The sequence below is a fragment of the Rhizophagus irregularis genome, chromosome 3 (assembly GCF_026210795.1).
Source record: "Rhizophagus irregularis chromosome 3, complete sequence".
Taxonomy (NCBI): domain Eukaryota; kingdom Fungi; phylum Glomeromycota; class Glomeromycetes; order Glomerales; family Glomeraceae; genus Rhizophagus; species Rhizophagus irregularis.
In genome coordinates, this window is record NC_089431.1 from 1,765,181 (window position 1) to 1,780,275 (window position 15,095).

The 15,095-nt window shown below is 26.6% G+C and overlaps 1 protein-coding gene across 1 annotated transcript; it reads right to left on the reverse strand.

The window, feature by feature from the left end:
* Positions 1-3,262: 3,262 nt before the first annotated feature.
* OCT59_020456 (uncharacterized protein) lies at positions 3,263-10,665 on the reverse strand (the record flags this gene model as incomplete). Its single annotated transcript, XM_066149197.1, has 6 exons — positions 3,263-3,279; positions 3,357-3,431; positions 3,521-3,956; positions 4,028-4,203; positions 4,270-6,948; positions 7,017-10,665. 6 exons carry the CDS (start codon positions 10,663-10,665, stop codon positions 3,263-3,265), a joined length of 7,032 nt encoding a protein of 2,343 aa, XP_065990134.1.
* Positions 10,666-15,095: the final 4,430 nt, after the last annotated feature.

Here is a 15,095-nt window from a genome sequence, read left to right on the forward strand (position 1 = left end):
AAATGTTTTTAATAAAAAGATATTTTCCTATAAAAAAATTGGATATGTTTTTTATAAAGTTTTATACGATTTTTTTTCCTTAGAAATAACGTATCATGAAAGGATACGGGAAAATGCACAATTTCGTATCACTAAAAATATGGTTTGGATACGGAATTTACATGGAATTTACATGATTTGATCACTGATTTTATCATTAAATTTATACGATTTGGTCACTGAATTTACCATTTATATTACAGTTTATTATAGTTGTATTTACATAAATTTAGTTCTACTTTATTAAATTAAATAAAAAATAAAAATAAACAAAATACAAATACATTAAATACATTATTAAAATTCCCTTTCTTATCAAAACCACCTATTGCAACCAAAATTATCTATAATATGTTCGGGTTCATTCAGAGTCAAACAACCTAAAAAAAACAAAAAAATAGTAACATAAGAACGTCTAACTTAACTGGAAACCAAAACCTCCTCATATAGTACTATCTGCAATCGTCCAAGTCACCAAGGGTTAGTATTCCTACAAAAAAGAAAAAGAACTCCAGAATGTCTGACCTATATAAAAGAAAAGAATCATGAAACGTCTGATGAAAAAGAAACCAAAACAACCTACAAAAGAAAAAAAAATCCAGAATTGACCCACAAAAAAAAAAGAAGACTCTGAAGCAACAAAACTGAAAAAACCTACAAAAAGAAAAGAATTTGAACTCAACTTACAAAAAAAAAAGAAAATTTGAACTGACCTAAAAAAAGAAAAAAATCCTAACCATATTACAAAAAGAAAAGGACTCCCAAACTGATCTACAAAAAAGAAAAAAGAAATTCTCAAAAAAAAATCTGCTGGACTATGAAAAAAAGTATAAATAAAAAAGAAAAGGGAGTGAGTGGGGAATAAAAGAATAAATCAAAAAAATATTTTTCTTTAAAAAGAGGGGTGACGAAGTTAGAAAAGTTAAAAAAAAATTTTTAAAAAAGAAGAACGATTTTTTTTTAAAAAAAAGGAAAGGGTGGTGAGTGGGGAATAAAAGAATAAAGTCAAAAAAAAATTTTTTTTAAAAGAGTGACGAAAAAAAAATTTTTTTTAAAGGAGAGTGACGGAAAAAAAATTTTTTTTAAAGAGAGGTACAAAAAAAAAATTCTTTTTAAAGGGAGGTGACGAAGAAAGAAGAAAGAAAAATTTTTTTAAAATAAAAATAAGACGAGAGAAAGGGGAAGATTCAAAGTAAGGGTTTATATAAAAACAAAAAACGTATCATAACAAAATAATAAACAATCATGTGATCACGTGTTATGATACGTTATTATCCTAAAAATATTAAGTTTAATGTTCACATGGAAATTAAAAATAAAAATAAAAATATTAAGTTTAAAAATTCCGTATACATTCCGCATGACTAATTTTTTTCGTATACATTAGTTTTTTAAAAAAATGTTCCTTATTAAATATACGGAATTTGTATACGGAATCTATAGAAACATACATAAAAATGTATACAAAACGTATCCTTTCCGTACACAGATTTCTTATAGAGTTTCTTAACGTAACGTTAACCTGTATTTTTGTGCAAAAAGACTATATATTTAACCTTTTTATCATATTGTTTCAATTGTTCCATCCTTTAACCATATTTTTCTCTAAAAAAAGTTTGGTCAATTGATTCAACTACAGTAAAAAGATTTTGAGCGAATTAAAAACTCTCATTTAAGAATGAGTAATTTGCCTAAATACGAAGGAGTGAAAAGAATAGTTATTTATTTAATATCTGAACCAAATGAAAATAAAACCAATTATTGCCGTTTTCAGAAATGTTGACATTAGAATGTCGATCAGTTCTATAAATCGAACACACCGAACACACACCGAACACAGCAATTAAAATTAAAAAAAAACAAATTTTCCTTTAAAAAAAACAAAATTAAAACCTTAGCTGTTAGTAATATATTTTTAGGTAGTGTGCATAAAAAAATGTATAAACATTATATTATTTACATATATGTATTTGCTTGTATTTGCCAATGTTCGGTGTGTTTGGTGTGTTCGTTTGTGTTCGGTGTGTGTTCGGTACAAATTTTCATATTTTCAATTTTATTTATATCTAAAAAATGACAAAAATAGTTTTTATATAAAGTTATGCATGAATACTTCAAGTTTGCATAATTTTTTGTATGTGATCACCGGTGTGTTCGGTGTGTTCAGTATAAAATGGTCAAAATTTCAGATTGTCAACATTTCTGAAAATGGCAATAAGTAAATAAATTTCAGGTTTATAAGAACCGAAAAGGTACCACACTACCACCTAATAATAAATAAATTCTCCAGTTTATAAGAACCAAAAAAAAGGTATTTAACATTAAAATAACGATAAAAGTAAAGGCCGTTATACATTAGCAATCTGCTGCGGTCAACGTACACATGGATTATACAATCTTCCCCAGTATCACCGACACTTTTTCCACCCCACGTGATTTTGTAATATTCATCACCGGCATCACACTCCACCGCGTTTTCACTGTTTATATTTATCTGAGGGACTTAGGTTTTTTTTGCCTCACAAAATTATGTTTTTCACATCCCTTTAAATGTCACCGGTCACGTGGGGGTGGAATTTTAATTATAAAAGTGTCGGTAATACTGGGGTAAATGGATTATACACTATTCATAACGTGATGATGTGCAATGATGACTGCGCTTTGATAACCGTTCCCTAGTTTTATGAATGAAAGAATATGTCATGTCTAAGTAATCTAAATAATCTTGCAGATTAGACTCTATAAAAAAGTTATTCCGTGTTTTTTATTCCATGTTATTTCCGTAAATGTATCATATTCACGGAATTTATAGTCAGAACATGGAAATTATCCAAATTTCTTAGATTTTAGTTATTTTTACGTAAATATATCAGATATCATATTCTGATATCTACGGAGTTTTTATAGAAATTACAGATAAAATTTTTTACAGGGAGATTCTTAAACTAAGATGTATATACTATCTAGTGTATTAAAATAAATGTCCATCCAAAAAACAATTATTTTAAAGCGATGCAAAAACCATAAAAACTTTTTATTAATATTGTTAATTTGATAAGCTGTTAATGTATAAAATATAATAACCCTAATTGAATAAGAAAAGCTATAAATAATTCCTTTAAAGTATTAAACAATAAATTACAAATAGGCAATTAGTAACATTTTAAATTTTGCTGTGATATATAGAATTAATTCTGTAAACTACAATCAGCAATAAGCTAATTTAATAATTTAATTTAACTGTTGCAATAATAAATTAAAATATTTTAATATAAGTAAACAATATAAATGTAATTAACAAAGAATTATAAACTTACTGCATTGATCAGATGATTGAGTATATTCTGAGGATTCATTGTTTGTTTGTGAATCGGGGTCTAAATTTTCATTATCTTTTACAGATAATAATTTTTTTTTCTTTTGTAAATATAATATTAAGTTAATATAAACAATAAAACTTAAAGAAAAAATAAATACACACCTTTGATTGATTTATTTCTAGTGTTGATTCCAAAACCCATTTTTTCAAATTCATCCAACACTTTATTGATAATTGGTCTTTGTTCGGGAACTTGATTCCAGCAATTTTTATAAAGTCCTTCATATTCAATAGGAGTATCAGGAATTGTAACTTCACGAACACCATTGTTAATTTCAAAAGCAAGTGCAACTTTATTATCACAATCTTTAAATGGAGGATATCCACTAGAAATTTCCCACATTAATACACCAAAACTATATATATCTGATGATTTAGTATATGGAAAATTCTGATCTAAAATACGGTTTGGTTCCATATAAGGAATAACGCCAAAATTACCCATATAAACTGTCGAATTCGGATCATTTTGAATTTTTGAAATACCAAAATCTGTAATTTTAGCATTATGCTCATGAATAACTATGTTTTTAGAATGCTAAGACAAAAAAGTACGACATTGTTAGTAATTACCAATTTGTATTATAGTAAAATATCAAATACACTTACAAGGTCTCTATGCAAAATATTTTCGTTATGCAAATAATTTAATCCATCTGCAATTTGAAACGCTAATTTTTTCTTATCATCCCATGTTAAATTCTTAAAATTATCTTTGAGATAATTTTGAAGATCACTACAATCAGCATATTGCATTATAAGAAGATAATCATTCTTTATCGGATCTATAAAATTTAATGATAATTAAATATAAAATAAAAATAAAAAGTACATCATAATCCTTTTTTTACCTAAACTAATGCCCAAACAACGTATAATCCTATTACTATAGTCAAGCTGTAAATGTATTTTCAATTCATGAATAAAAGCATCTAATAAATTATGCTTAATATCTGTTGTATTAGTTAATTTTTTACAAATAACATAATCATGTATTTTAGTCCAAATTGCTCTACTAATATGTCCAAATCCTCCTTTATTAATAGATTCTATATTTTCAAATTCATCATATGGTATAAATTTAACTTGTTTATATTTTAAGGCATTTTTAATCCATTCAGTTGCATTTTTACTTTCCTTTTCTGCTTTTTTAAACCACTCAAATGCTTTAACATCATATTTTTCAATATCACTTTCATTACTAATTATAACATATTGTGCTTCCTCATCTCTATTTGCTGCTGCTTTTTGATACCAATAAAAAGCCTTGACTTCATCTTTTTTAGTACCAGCTCCATTGTTATAACATATACTTAAATTAAATTGTGCATTTTTATTTCCATTTTTTGCTGCTTTTTGATACCAATAAAAAGCTTTTTCCAAATCTTTTTCAATGCCAACTCCATTTTCATAACATAAACCTAAATTATATTGTACAGGTTCATTTCCATTACCTGCTGCTTTTTGATACCAATAAAATGCAGTTTCCTCATTTTTTTCAACACCATTTCCATTTTCATAACACAAACCTAAATTATATTGTGCATTTTCATTTCCATTTTCTGCTGCTTTTTGATACCAATAAATAGCTTTAAATTGATCCATCTCAATACCAGTTCCATTTTCATAACATAAACCTAGGTTATATTGTGCATTTCTATTTCCATTTTCTGCTGCTTTCTGATACCAGTAAAAAGCTTTATCCAAATCTTTATTAATGCCAGTTCCATTTTCATAATATAAACCCAAATTAAATTGTGCATTACTATTTTTATTTTCTGCTTTTTGATACCAATAAAAAGCTTTGACATCATCTTTTTTAATACCAACTCCTTTTCCATAATACAAGCCTAAATTATATTGTGCATTTTTATCTCCATTTTCTGCTGCTTTCTGATACCAATATAAAGCTTTTTCCAAATCTTTTTCAATGCCAATTCCATAATCATAATATAAACCTAAGCTATATTGTGCATTATTATTTCCATTTTCTACTGCTTTCTGATACCAATATAAAGCTTTTTCCAAATCTTTTTCAATGCCAATTCCATTTTCATAAAAAAGACCAAGTTTATTTTGTGCATCACCATGTTCTTTTTCTGCTAAATCCTTAAAACATTCAATTGCTTTAACAATATCTTTTTTAGTACCAATTTCATTCTCATAACACAAACCTAAATTATATTGTGCATTTTCATTTCCATTTTCTGCTGCTTTTTGATACCAATAAAGAGCTTTAAATTGATCCATCTCAATACCAATTCCATTTTCATAACATAAACCTAGATTATATTGTGCATTTCTATTTCCATTTTCTGCTGCTTTCTGATACCAATAAGAAGCCTTTACTCTATTTTCTTCAATACCAATTCTGTTTTCATAACATAAACCTAAATTATATTGTGCATTATCATTTCCATTCTCTGCTGCTTCTTGATAATAATAATAAGCTTTAAATTGATTCATCTCAATACCAATTCCATTTTCATAGCATAGACCTAAATTATATTGCGCATTATTATTTCCTTTTTCTGCTGCTTTTAGATACCAATAAAAGGCTTTTTCAAAATCTTCTTCAATACCAATTCCACTTTGGTAACATAATCCTAAATAATACTGCGCATTATTATTTTCATATTCTGCTGCTTTCTGATACCAATAAAAGGCCTTAATTTCATCTTTTTCAACGCCTATTCCATTTTTGTAACATAAACCTAAATTATATTGTACATCTTTATTTCCATTTTCTGCTGCTTTTTGATACCAATAAAAAGTCTTTGCTCCATTTCCTTCAATACCAATTCCATTCTCATAACATAAACCTAAATTATATTGTGCATCTTTATTTCCATTATTTGCTGCTTTTTGATACCAGTAAAAAGCTTTTTCTGAATCTTTTTCAATGCCAACTCCATTTTCATAACACAAACCTAAATTATATTGTACAGGTTCATTTCCATTACCTGCTGCTTTTTGATACCAATAAAATGCAGTTTCCTCATTTTTTTCAACACCATTTCCATTTTCATAACACAAACCTAAATTATATTGTGCATTTTCATTTCCATTTTCTGCTGCTTTTTGATACCAATAAGTAGCTTTATTCGAATCTTTTTTAATGCTAATTCCATTTTCATAACATAAACCTAGATTATATTGTGCATTTCTATTTCCATTTTTTGCTGCTTTCTGATACCAGTGAAAAGCTTTATCCAAATCTTTATTAATGCCAGTTCCATTTTCATAATATAAACCCAAATTAAATTGTGCATTACTATTTTTATTTTCTGCTGCTTTTTGATACCAATAAAAAGCTTTGACATAATCTTTTTTAATACCAACTCCTTTTTCATAATACAATCCTAAATTATATTGTGCATTTTTATTTCCATTTTCTGCTGCTTTCTGGTGCCAATAAAAAGCTTTAATTGCATCTTTTTTAATACCAATTCCATTTTCATAGCATAGACCTACATTATATTGTGCATTATTATTTCCATTTTCTGCTGCTTTCTGATACCAATATAAAGCTTTTTCCAATTCCTTTCAATGCCAATTCCATTTTCATAAAAAAGACCAAGTTTATTTTGTGCATCACCATGTTCTTTTTCTGCTAAATCCTTAAAACATTCAATTGCTTTAACAATATCTTTATTAGTACCAATTTCATTCTCATAACATAAACCCAATTGATATCGTGCTTTTATATTTCCACTTTCTACTGCTCTTTGATACCAATAAAAAGCTTTATCCTCATCTTTTTTAACACCAATTCCATTTTCAAAACATAGTCCTAAATTATATTGTACACGTTTATTTCCATTTTCTGCTGCTTTTTGATACCAATAAAAAGCCTTTACTCTATTTTCTTCAATACCAATTCTGTTTTCATAACATAAGCCTAAATTATATTGTGCATTATTATTTCCTTTTTCTGCTGCTTTTTGATACCAATAAAAGGCTTTTTCAAAATCTTTTTCAATACCTGGTATTCCACTTTGGTAATATAATCCTAAATAATACTGTGCATTATTATTTCCATTTTCTGCTGCTTTCTGATACCAATATAAAGCTTTTCCCAAATCTTTTTCAATGCCAATTCCATTTTCATAAAAAAGACCAAGTTTATTTTGTGCATCACCATGTTCTTTTTCTGCTAAATCCTTAAAACATTCAATTGCTTTAACAATATCTTTTTTAGTACCAATTTCATTCTCATAACATAAACCCAATTGATATTGTGCATTTTCATTTCCATTATCTGCTGCTTTTTGATACCAATAAAAAGCTTCTTTAAAATCTTCTTCAATACCAATTCTACTCTCATAGCATAAGCCTAAATTATATTGTGCATTTTCATTTCCATTATCTACTGCTTTTTTATACCAAAAAAAAGCTTTAACTTCATCTTTTTCAACACCAATTCGATTTTCAAAACATAGTCCTAAATTATATTGTACAAGTTTATTTCCATTTTCTGCTGCTTTTTGATACCAATAAAAAGCTTCTTCAAAATTTTCTTCAATACCAATTCCATTCTCATAACATAAGCCTAAATTATATTGTGCATTTTCATTTCCATTATCTGCAGCTTTTTGATACCAATAAAAAGCTTTTACTTCATCTTTTTCAATGTAAACTCCATTTTTATAATATAAATACAAATTATATTGTGCATTCTTATCTTTAATTTCTATTACTTTTTGGCACCAATATAAAGTATTGTTTTTCTTATTTTGACAAAAAGTTTTATTCTTTTTAGTATTATTTTCTGCTTTTTGATACCAATAAGAAGCTTTTTGCAAATCTTTTTCAATATTGATTCCATTTTGATACCATAAACTTAAATGATATTGTGCTATAATACTTTCATTCTCCGCCGCTTTTTGATACCAATAAAAAGCTTTGGCATCATTTTTTTTAATACCAACTCCTTTTCTATAACACAATCCTAAATTATATTGTGCATTTTTATTCCCATTTTCTGCTGCTTTCTGATACCAATGGAAAGCTTTAATTTCATCTTTTTTAATACCAATTCCATTTTCATAGCATAAACCTAAACTATATTGTGCATTTCTATTTCCATTTTTTGCTGCTTTCTGATACCAGTAAAAAGCTTTTTCCAAATCTTTTTTAATAACAATTCCATTTTCATAATATAAACCTAAACTATATTGTGCATTATTATTTCCATTTTCTGCAGCTTTTTTACAAAAATAAAAAGCTTTAGTCTCATCTTTTTTAACACCAATTCCATTTTTGTAACACAACCATAAATTATATTGTGCATTTTCATTTTCATCTGCTGCTTTTTGGTACCAATAAAAAGCTTTATTTTCATTTTTTTCAATACCAATTCCATTCTCATAACATAAACCTAAATTATACTGTGCAGATTTATTTCCATTTTCTACTGCTTTTTTATACCAATAAAATGCCTTAATTTCATCTTTTTCAATATCCATTTCATTTACAGTTTCTTCATTTTTTTTAATACTAATTTCATTTTCATAATATAAACCTAGCTCATATTGTACATTATTGTTATTATTTTCTGCTTCTTTTTGAAACCAATAATTAGCTTCATCTTTTTTTATATTAAATCCATTTTTATAATATAAGCTTAAATCATATTGTGCATTATTATTTTCATTTTCTGCAGCTTTTTGAAGCCAATAAAAAGCTTTAACTTTATCTCTTTTAATTTTAGTTTCAATTTTAGTTTCAATATTATACAATAAACTTAACCTATACTGTGCACATTTATTTTCGTTTTTTGCTGCTTTTTCATACCAATAATAAGCTTTATTCAAATAATTATCAATGCCAGTTCCATTTTCATAATACAAACCCAAATTATATTGTGCATTGCTATTTTCATTTTCTCCCGCTTTTTGATACCAATAGAAAGCTTTAGCTTCTTCTTTTTCAATACCAATTCCATTTTCATAACACAAACCCAAATTATATTGTGCATTATTATTTCTATTTCCTGCTGCTTTTTGAAACCATTTAAATGCTTTAGCTTCATCTTTCTCAATCCCGATTCCATTTTTATAACATATACCTAAATTATATTGTGCATTATTATTTTCATTTTCTGCTGATCTTTGACACCAATAAAAAGCTTTAGTCTCATCTTTTTCAATACCAAAACCATTTTGATAGCATAGGCTTAAATTATATTGTGCATTATTATTTTCTTTTTCTGCTGCTTTTTGATACCAATAAAAAGCTTTAGTTTCATTCTTTTCAGTACTAATTCCATTTTCATAATACAAACCCAAATTGTATTGTGCTCTATCATTTTCATTTTCTGCTGCTTTTTGAAACCATTGAAATGCTTTAGCTTCATCTTTTTCAATACCAATGATATTAGTTCCATTTTGATAACATAAGCCTAAACTATATTGTGCATTATTATTTCCATTTTCCGCAGCCATTTGATACCAATAAAAAGCTTTGTATTCATATTTATTAATGCCAACTCCATTTTCATAACATAAACCTAAATTATATTGTGCATCATTATTTCCATTATGTGCAGCTATTTGATACCAATAAAAAGCTTTACCTTCATCTTTTCCAATACCAGTTCCATTTTCATAACACAAACCCAAATTATATTGTGCATTATTATTTTCATTTTCTGCTGCTTTTTGATACCAATAGAAGACTTTAGCTTCATTTTTTTCAATACCAATTCCATTTTTGTAGCATATACCTAAGCTATATTGTGCATCTTTATTTCCATTTTCTGCTGCCTTTTGATACCAATAGAAGGCTTTTTCAAAATTTTTTTCAATGCCAATTCCACTTTGGTAACATAATCCTAAATAATACTGCGCATTATTATTTTCATATTCTGCTGCTTTCTGACACCAATAAAAAGCCTTGGTTTCATCTTTTTCAACGCCTATTCCATTTTTGTAACATAAACCTAAGATATATTGTACATCTTTATTTCCATTTTCTACCGCTTTTTGATACCAATAAAAAGCTTCTTTAAAATCTTCTTCAATGCCAATTCCATTCTCATAACATAAGCCTAAATTATATTGTGCATTTTTATTTCCATTATCTGCTGCTTTTTGATACCAATAAAAAGCTTTAATTTGATCCATCTCAATACCAGTTCCATTTTCATAACATATGCCCAAATTATATTGTGCATCAGTATCTCCTTTTTTTGCTGCTTCTTGATACCATTTAGTTGATAAATTAGACTTGAATCTTTTTAGCATTTCTATTAAAAGAAAAATAAGTTTGCTAAAAAATTTCTATAAAAGTACTAGTAACTTCACAATGAAAGAAATACTTATTAATTTTGTCAAAGTGGGAAACTGGGAATATGTAGTGTATTGTTGTTACACTATTACGCCACCTGCACTAATTGTGCACAAAGTAAATATTTTATTTGCCGTCTTCAAAATGGTTGAATTGATGTCGATCATATTGTACAAAAAATATCAAATTTTCATTTTTCTTTAATGAATTATTATTTTGTGTAAATTTTTTTTTAATACTTCAATATAGTACTGTGAATACTGAGTGAAGTTTTGTAGGAGTAGACCAGTATTTTTATTCTTAAATTTGAAATCGTACACTGAATGACAAGGGCACTACACTAAAACCAGTATTTTCTTGCCCTTCGGAAGCAATAAAATGGTATTTGAAATCAATACATTGCACATATTCAGTATATGAAAATATTCAATTTATATAAATTAATTTATCAAATTCATTAATCAGTTATTAATTTGAAAAGTTTTATATTTGTAACTACGAAATAAAAAAAATTAAATAATAGAGGAAGTATTTTTTAATAGGTTGTTATATCCAGCTTCCATAAGATCACAATGCCAATTATTTTGCTTCGTATTCGGCATATTACGTATTTATTTACAGATATATATTATTCATTGCCGATTTATACGCATTACAAATTAGATATTATGGTCTTACAGAATATTGAACAAATATTGGAAGCTATCAAAATTAATTAATCCTTGTAAATTTCTTAATTTTGTTTTAACATTCACTGGTAGCCTAACACGATCATCATGATAAATTAGACAACTACATCAATGTTAGAGAACTAACCATTATTATGCGTGGTGCAATGACAACTAATCATTTAACGTTGACCTCCATATTGAATACTTCGTGCCTAATAACTATAAGTTAAATCTCTTCAAAACAACCACATAATACTATTTAAATTAATAAATAACCAAATTTTATAAACTTTCTTTAAATCTTGGGCGCTATTTAATTGTAATTTAGTATAGGTAACTATACATGTGTAAATCATTTAACCTATATATTCGAATCCTTTATTGACTTGGTTAATTTATCTTATAGATTTATACATAACTCAGAGAAAGTTTTTATTATAAAAATTATAAAAACTAGCGGTAAAAAAATAGGGTCTTGATTGGCTGAATGTCATGTGATTTCCGATCATTTGGTAGATGAGGATCCTTAACCTGTACCCCGGGTATACGATATTATTCTGTTCCCCATTTTTCTTAAATATGATTGGCTCAAATTGTAGCCACAAATTTTGTGTAACTTTATCTTAGAAAATATCTTATTTCGCGAAAAAAAACAAGAACGAAAAAAAACAAGAGCAAAAAAAATTTAATTACACATATAACAAGAAGGAAAAAATTTTTATAACACTCAATATATTTTATTCAGTTTTTTCAGTTTAATAATTTTATTTTGTATTTTATTAAACTTTAATAAACAAACACAAAATTTTCATAAAACTTGTATATACACAGTAAATTACTAAATTTTATTACAAAATCTATGAATACTAACTCAGACAATAACGAAAATTAATATTTAAATATTTTTATATTCATTAAACAGTTATACTTATTCAAAATTAGTTATGTTTGGTCATAATGTTTAAATTACGCGACGAAGTATCTGTATAAAATATAACAAAAAAATAAAAAAAAATAAATATAATTTCATAAATATTCACACTTAACTTGATAAAATTAAATACTTAATAGTCCCATCTCTGCAGAACAACTTTATTTAACTCTTAAGAACGCGTTTACTTTGGATAAGCTGTTGTAATTATATTAATAAAGTTAAAAAACAAGCGCGCACTGTAATTTTACTATAAAAACTCTTATAAACCTCAAGTAATTTTATAAAATTATTCCTGTAAAACGATTTCATAGAAATGAGAAAAAGTGATGAAAGAAAAAGAAAGAGAGTGTGTATACAGTTTATTGTTGAAGCGTAAATGATAAACAAATAAAATCAGTGTGTGACGTAAGGGGGAACAGGATAAGTAACGTATACCCCTAGGAACAGGTTAAGATTCCCCTTGGTAGATATGCCATAATTAAACCCGTGACATGCTTTCGCCTGATATATTTATGGTCAAAACTATTCGATCCGTGTGCATTCCAATCTTTCAGTTAATGAAATTTTACCTTAATCGGAATTTTTTTATTGATTATTGTAATGCCAGAATTATCTAGTAAATTATAGGGCGCAGTTTTATATTTAGTTTAATTATTTGTTATTTTTAGAAAATGCAACTCCTGTCACATGAGTATAAACTGGACACGTGAATTGAAGTACTATAAATCAATTACATGAACGAAAATGAGGCTTAGAAGAAACATTATTTGAATGAACGATTAGTTAAAGGAAAGTGATCTACGTTCATAAAAGGTCTAAAATAGAGATGTAATCAGTAATTAAGGATATACTGTATTTCCTATTTTACATATTAGATTCTTTTTGCCTTTTTCTTATGATGAAAAAGTGCCACCTTAATTAATTTAAGAGTTGATAGAATTTACACATGAAGGGAGACTATCGAAGTTTAATTCGATTTGTCCGTTCCTTTTTTTTTAAATTTTTCAAACCGAAAAATTTGTTTTTCTCATTCTTTTCAATTTTTTTTCCCTACCTAAAAAATTTTTTATTTTTTTTATTAAATAATCCTATTGTTTCGGTCTTTTAAGACCGATTTTTTTTTTGATCTTTTTTTTTAGACCGTATTGTTATTTTTTTTAAAAAAAAAATTTTTCGATCTTTTTTGGACCGAATTATTGTCCCTTTTTTTCAGAAATTTCACTTTTTTTAAACCGATTTCTTTCTTTTCATTTCCCCCAAATTTTTTTAATTTTTTTTTATTTTTTCTTTTTTTTCCTTATTGGTTTCTTTTTTCAACTGATTTTTCTCTTTATCTCTCTTCCCAATTTTTTTTTTTAGTTTTTTCGAATTCCTTTTTCTTTTTTTCAGTTTGGCTTTTTTTTTCAAACCGAATTTTTCACCGTTTAGGTTTGGATCGGGTGATCGATCGGTGCTGCGGGAAATGGTAAACACCTTTTTTTTTCGTTTCTTTTTTTTTTATTGGTAAATTTAGGATTTTTTTTACTAATACTTTTTACCCTTAATAAATTTTTTTTCATTTTTTCATCTTTTAGATTCAGATCAAGATCATTTCCGCGAAATAATCAAAATAAATATATTGTTTCTTTATTTGACTATATAACTAAAATGAATATGACTATATAATTATACTTATTTAAATATTTTTTTTATTATTATTAACAACTATAACATTAATGCTAATAAAGAAAATGTTACTATGATACTTTTTTTATGTAAAAATAAAAATACAATTTTCTACAAATATAACGTGTAATATTATTAATATTGTTAATACTAAAATCTATGTCTTCTCCCCAGGAAATATTTGAAGATGAAGCATCTGAACAACCACATTATCACTATGAAAAGGGGCAAAAAACCAAACATAAATTGAGTATATCTTATAGATGGGCAGCATATTAACATAGAGCGTCATGAACTGGGAAGGATTAATCAGATTTGCACTCATTGTGGTGCTAAATTTTGGATAGACGAAAGAAACCATAATGGCAGCCAAACTTTCCTATCTTTCGCAATGTGCTGTGCTGGTGGTAAAGTCAGTTTACCACCTCTACTTGAACCACCATCATATTTGCTAGGTTTATATACTTCATCAAGTTCTAAATCAGGTTCATTTCGCAAAAATATAAGAGCCTATATTAAATTCTGATAATGGCCAATTTTTTAAAATAAACTGCAATTGAATTTTTTTTTGATTTTTTTTTCCTGATAACAAGGCACGCCGATTTTTTTTAAAAAATTATATTTTATTTGTCAATTAATATTCTTATTTTAAATTATACTTTTTTTTTTAATCAATAACAATAGGGAGAAATCATAAAATATTCAACCATAACCATTTGGTATTGAAGTTGCATCGAATCTTTTTAATAAACTATTAGGCAAAATATTATATATTATAAAAAATGAATTTTAAATAAAAAGAATCATTTTTCACGGTAAATGGAAAAAGTACAATAAGGAAATTCATCCGGATGTTTCAAAAAAATCTTTATTAATAGTTTTTAATTTTTGATTTAATAGTTGACAGAACACTCCAACGTGATTCATCTGCGCCTGATCTATTCCATAATTATTAGTGGGTCATGTGTACATTCGATGGCCAATCTGAGAAATTTTAATCGAATAGTTTTTTTTTGCTAATTAACGAAAAAAGCTTAATTTGTTTTACTAATCACGTTCATATCCTCTCTTTCAATCTGCTGCCAGCAGATCGTGGATTTTTTTTCAGTTAGACTAG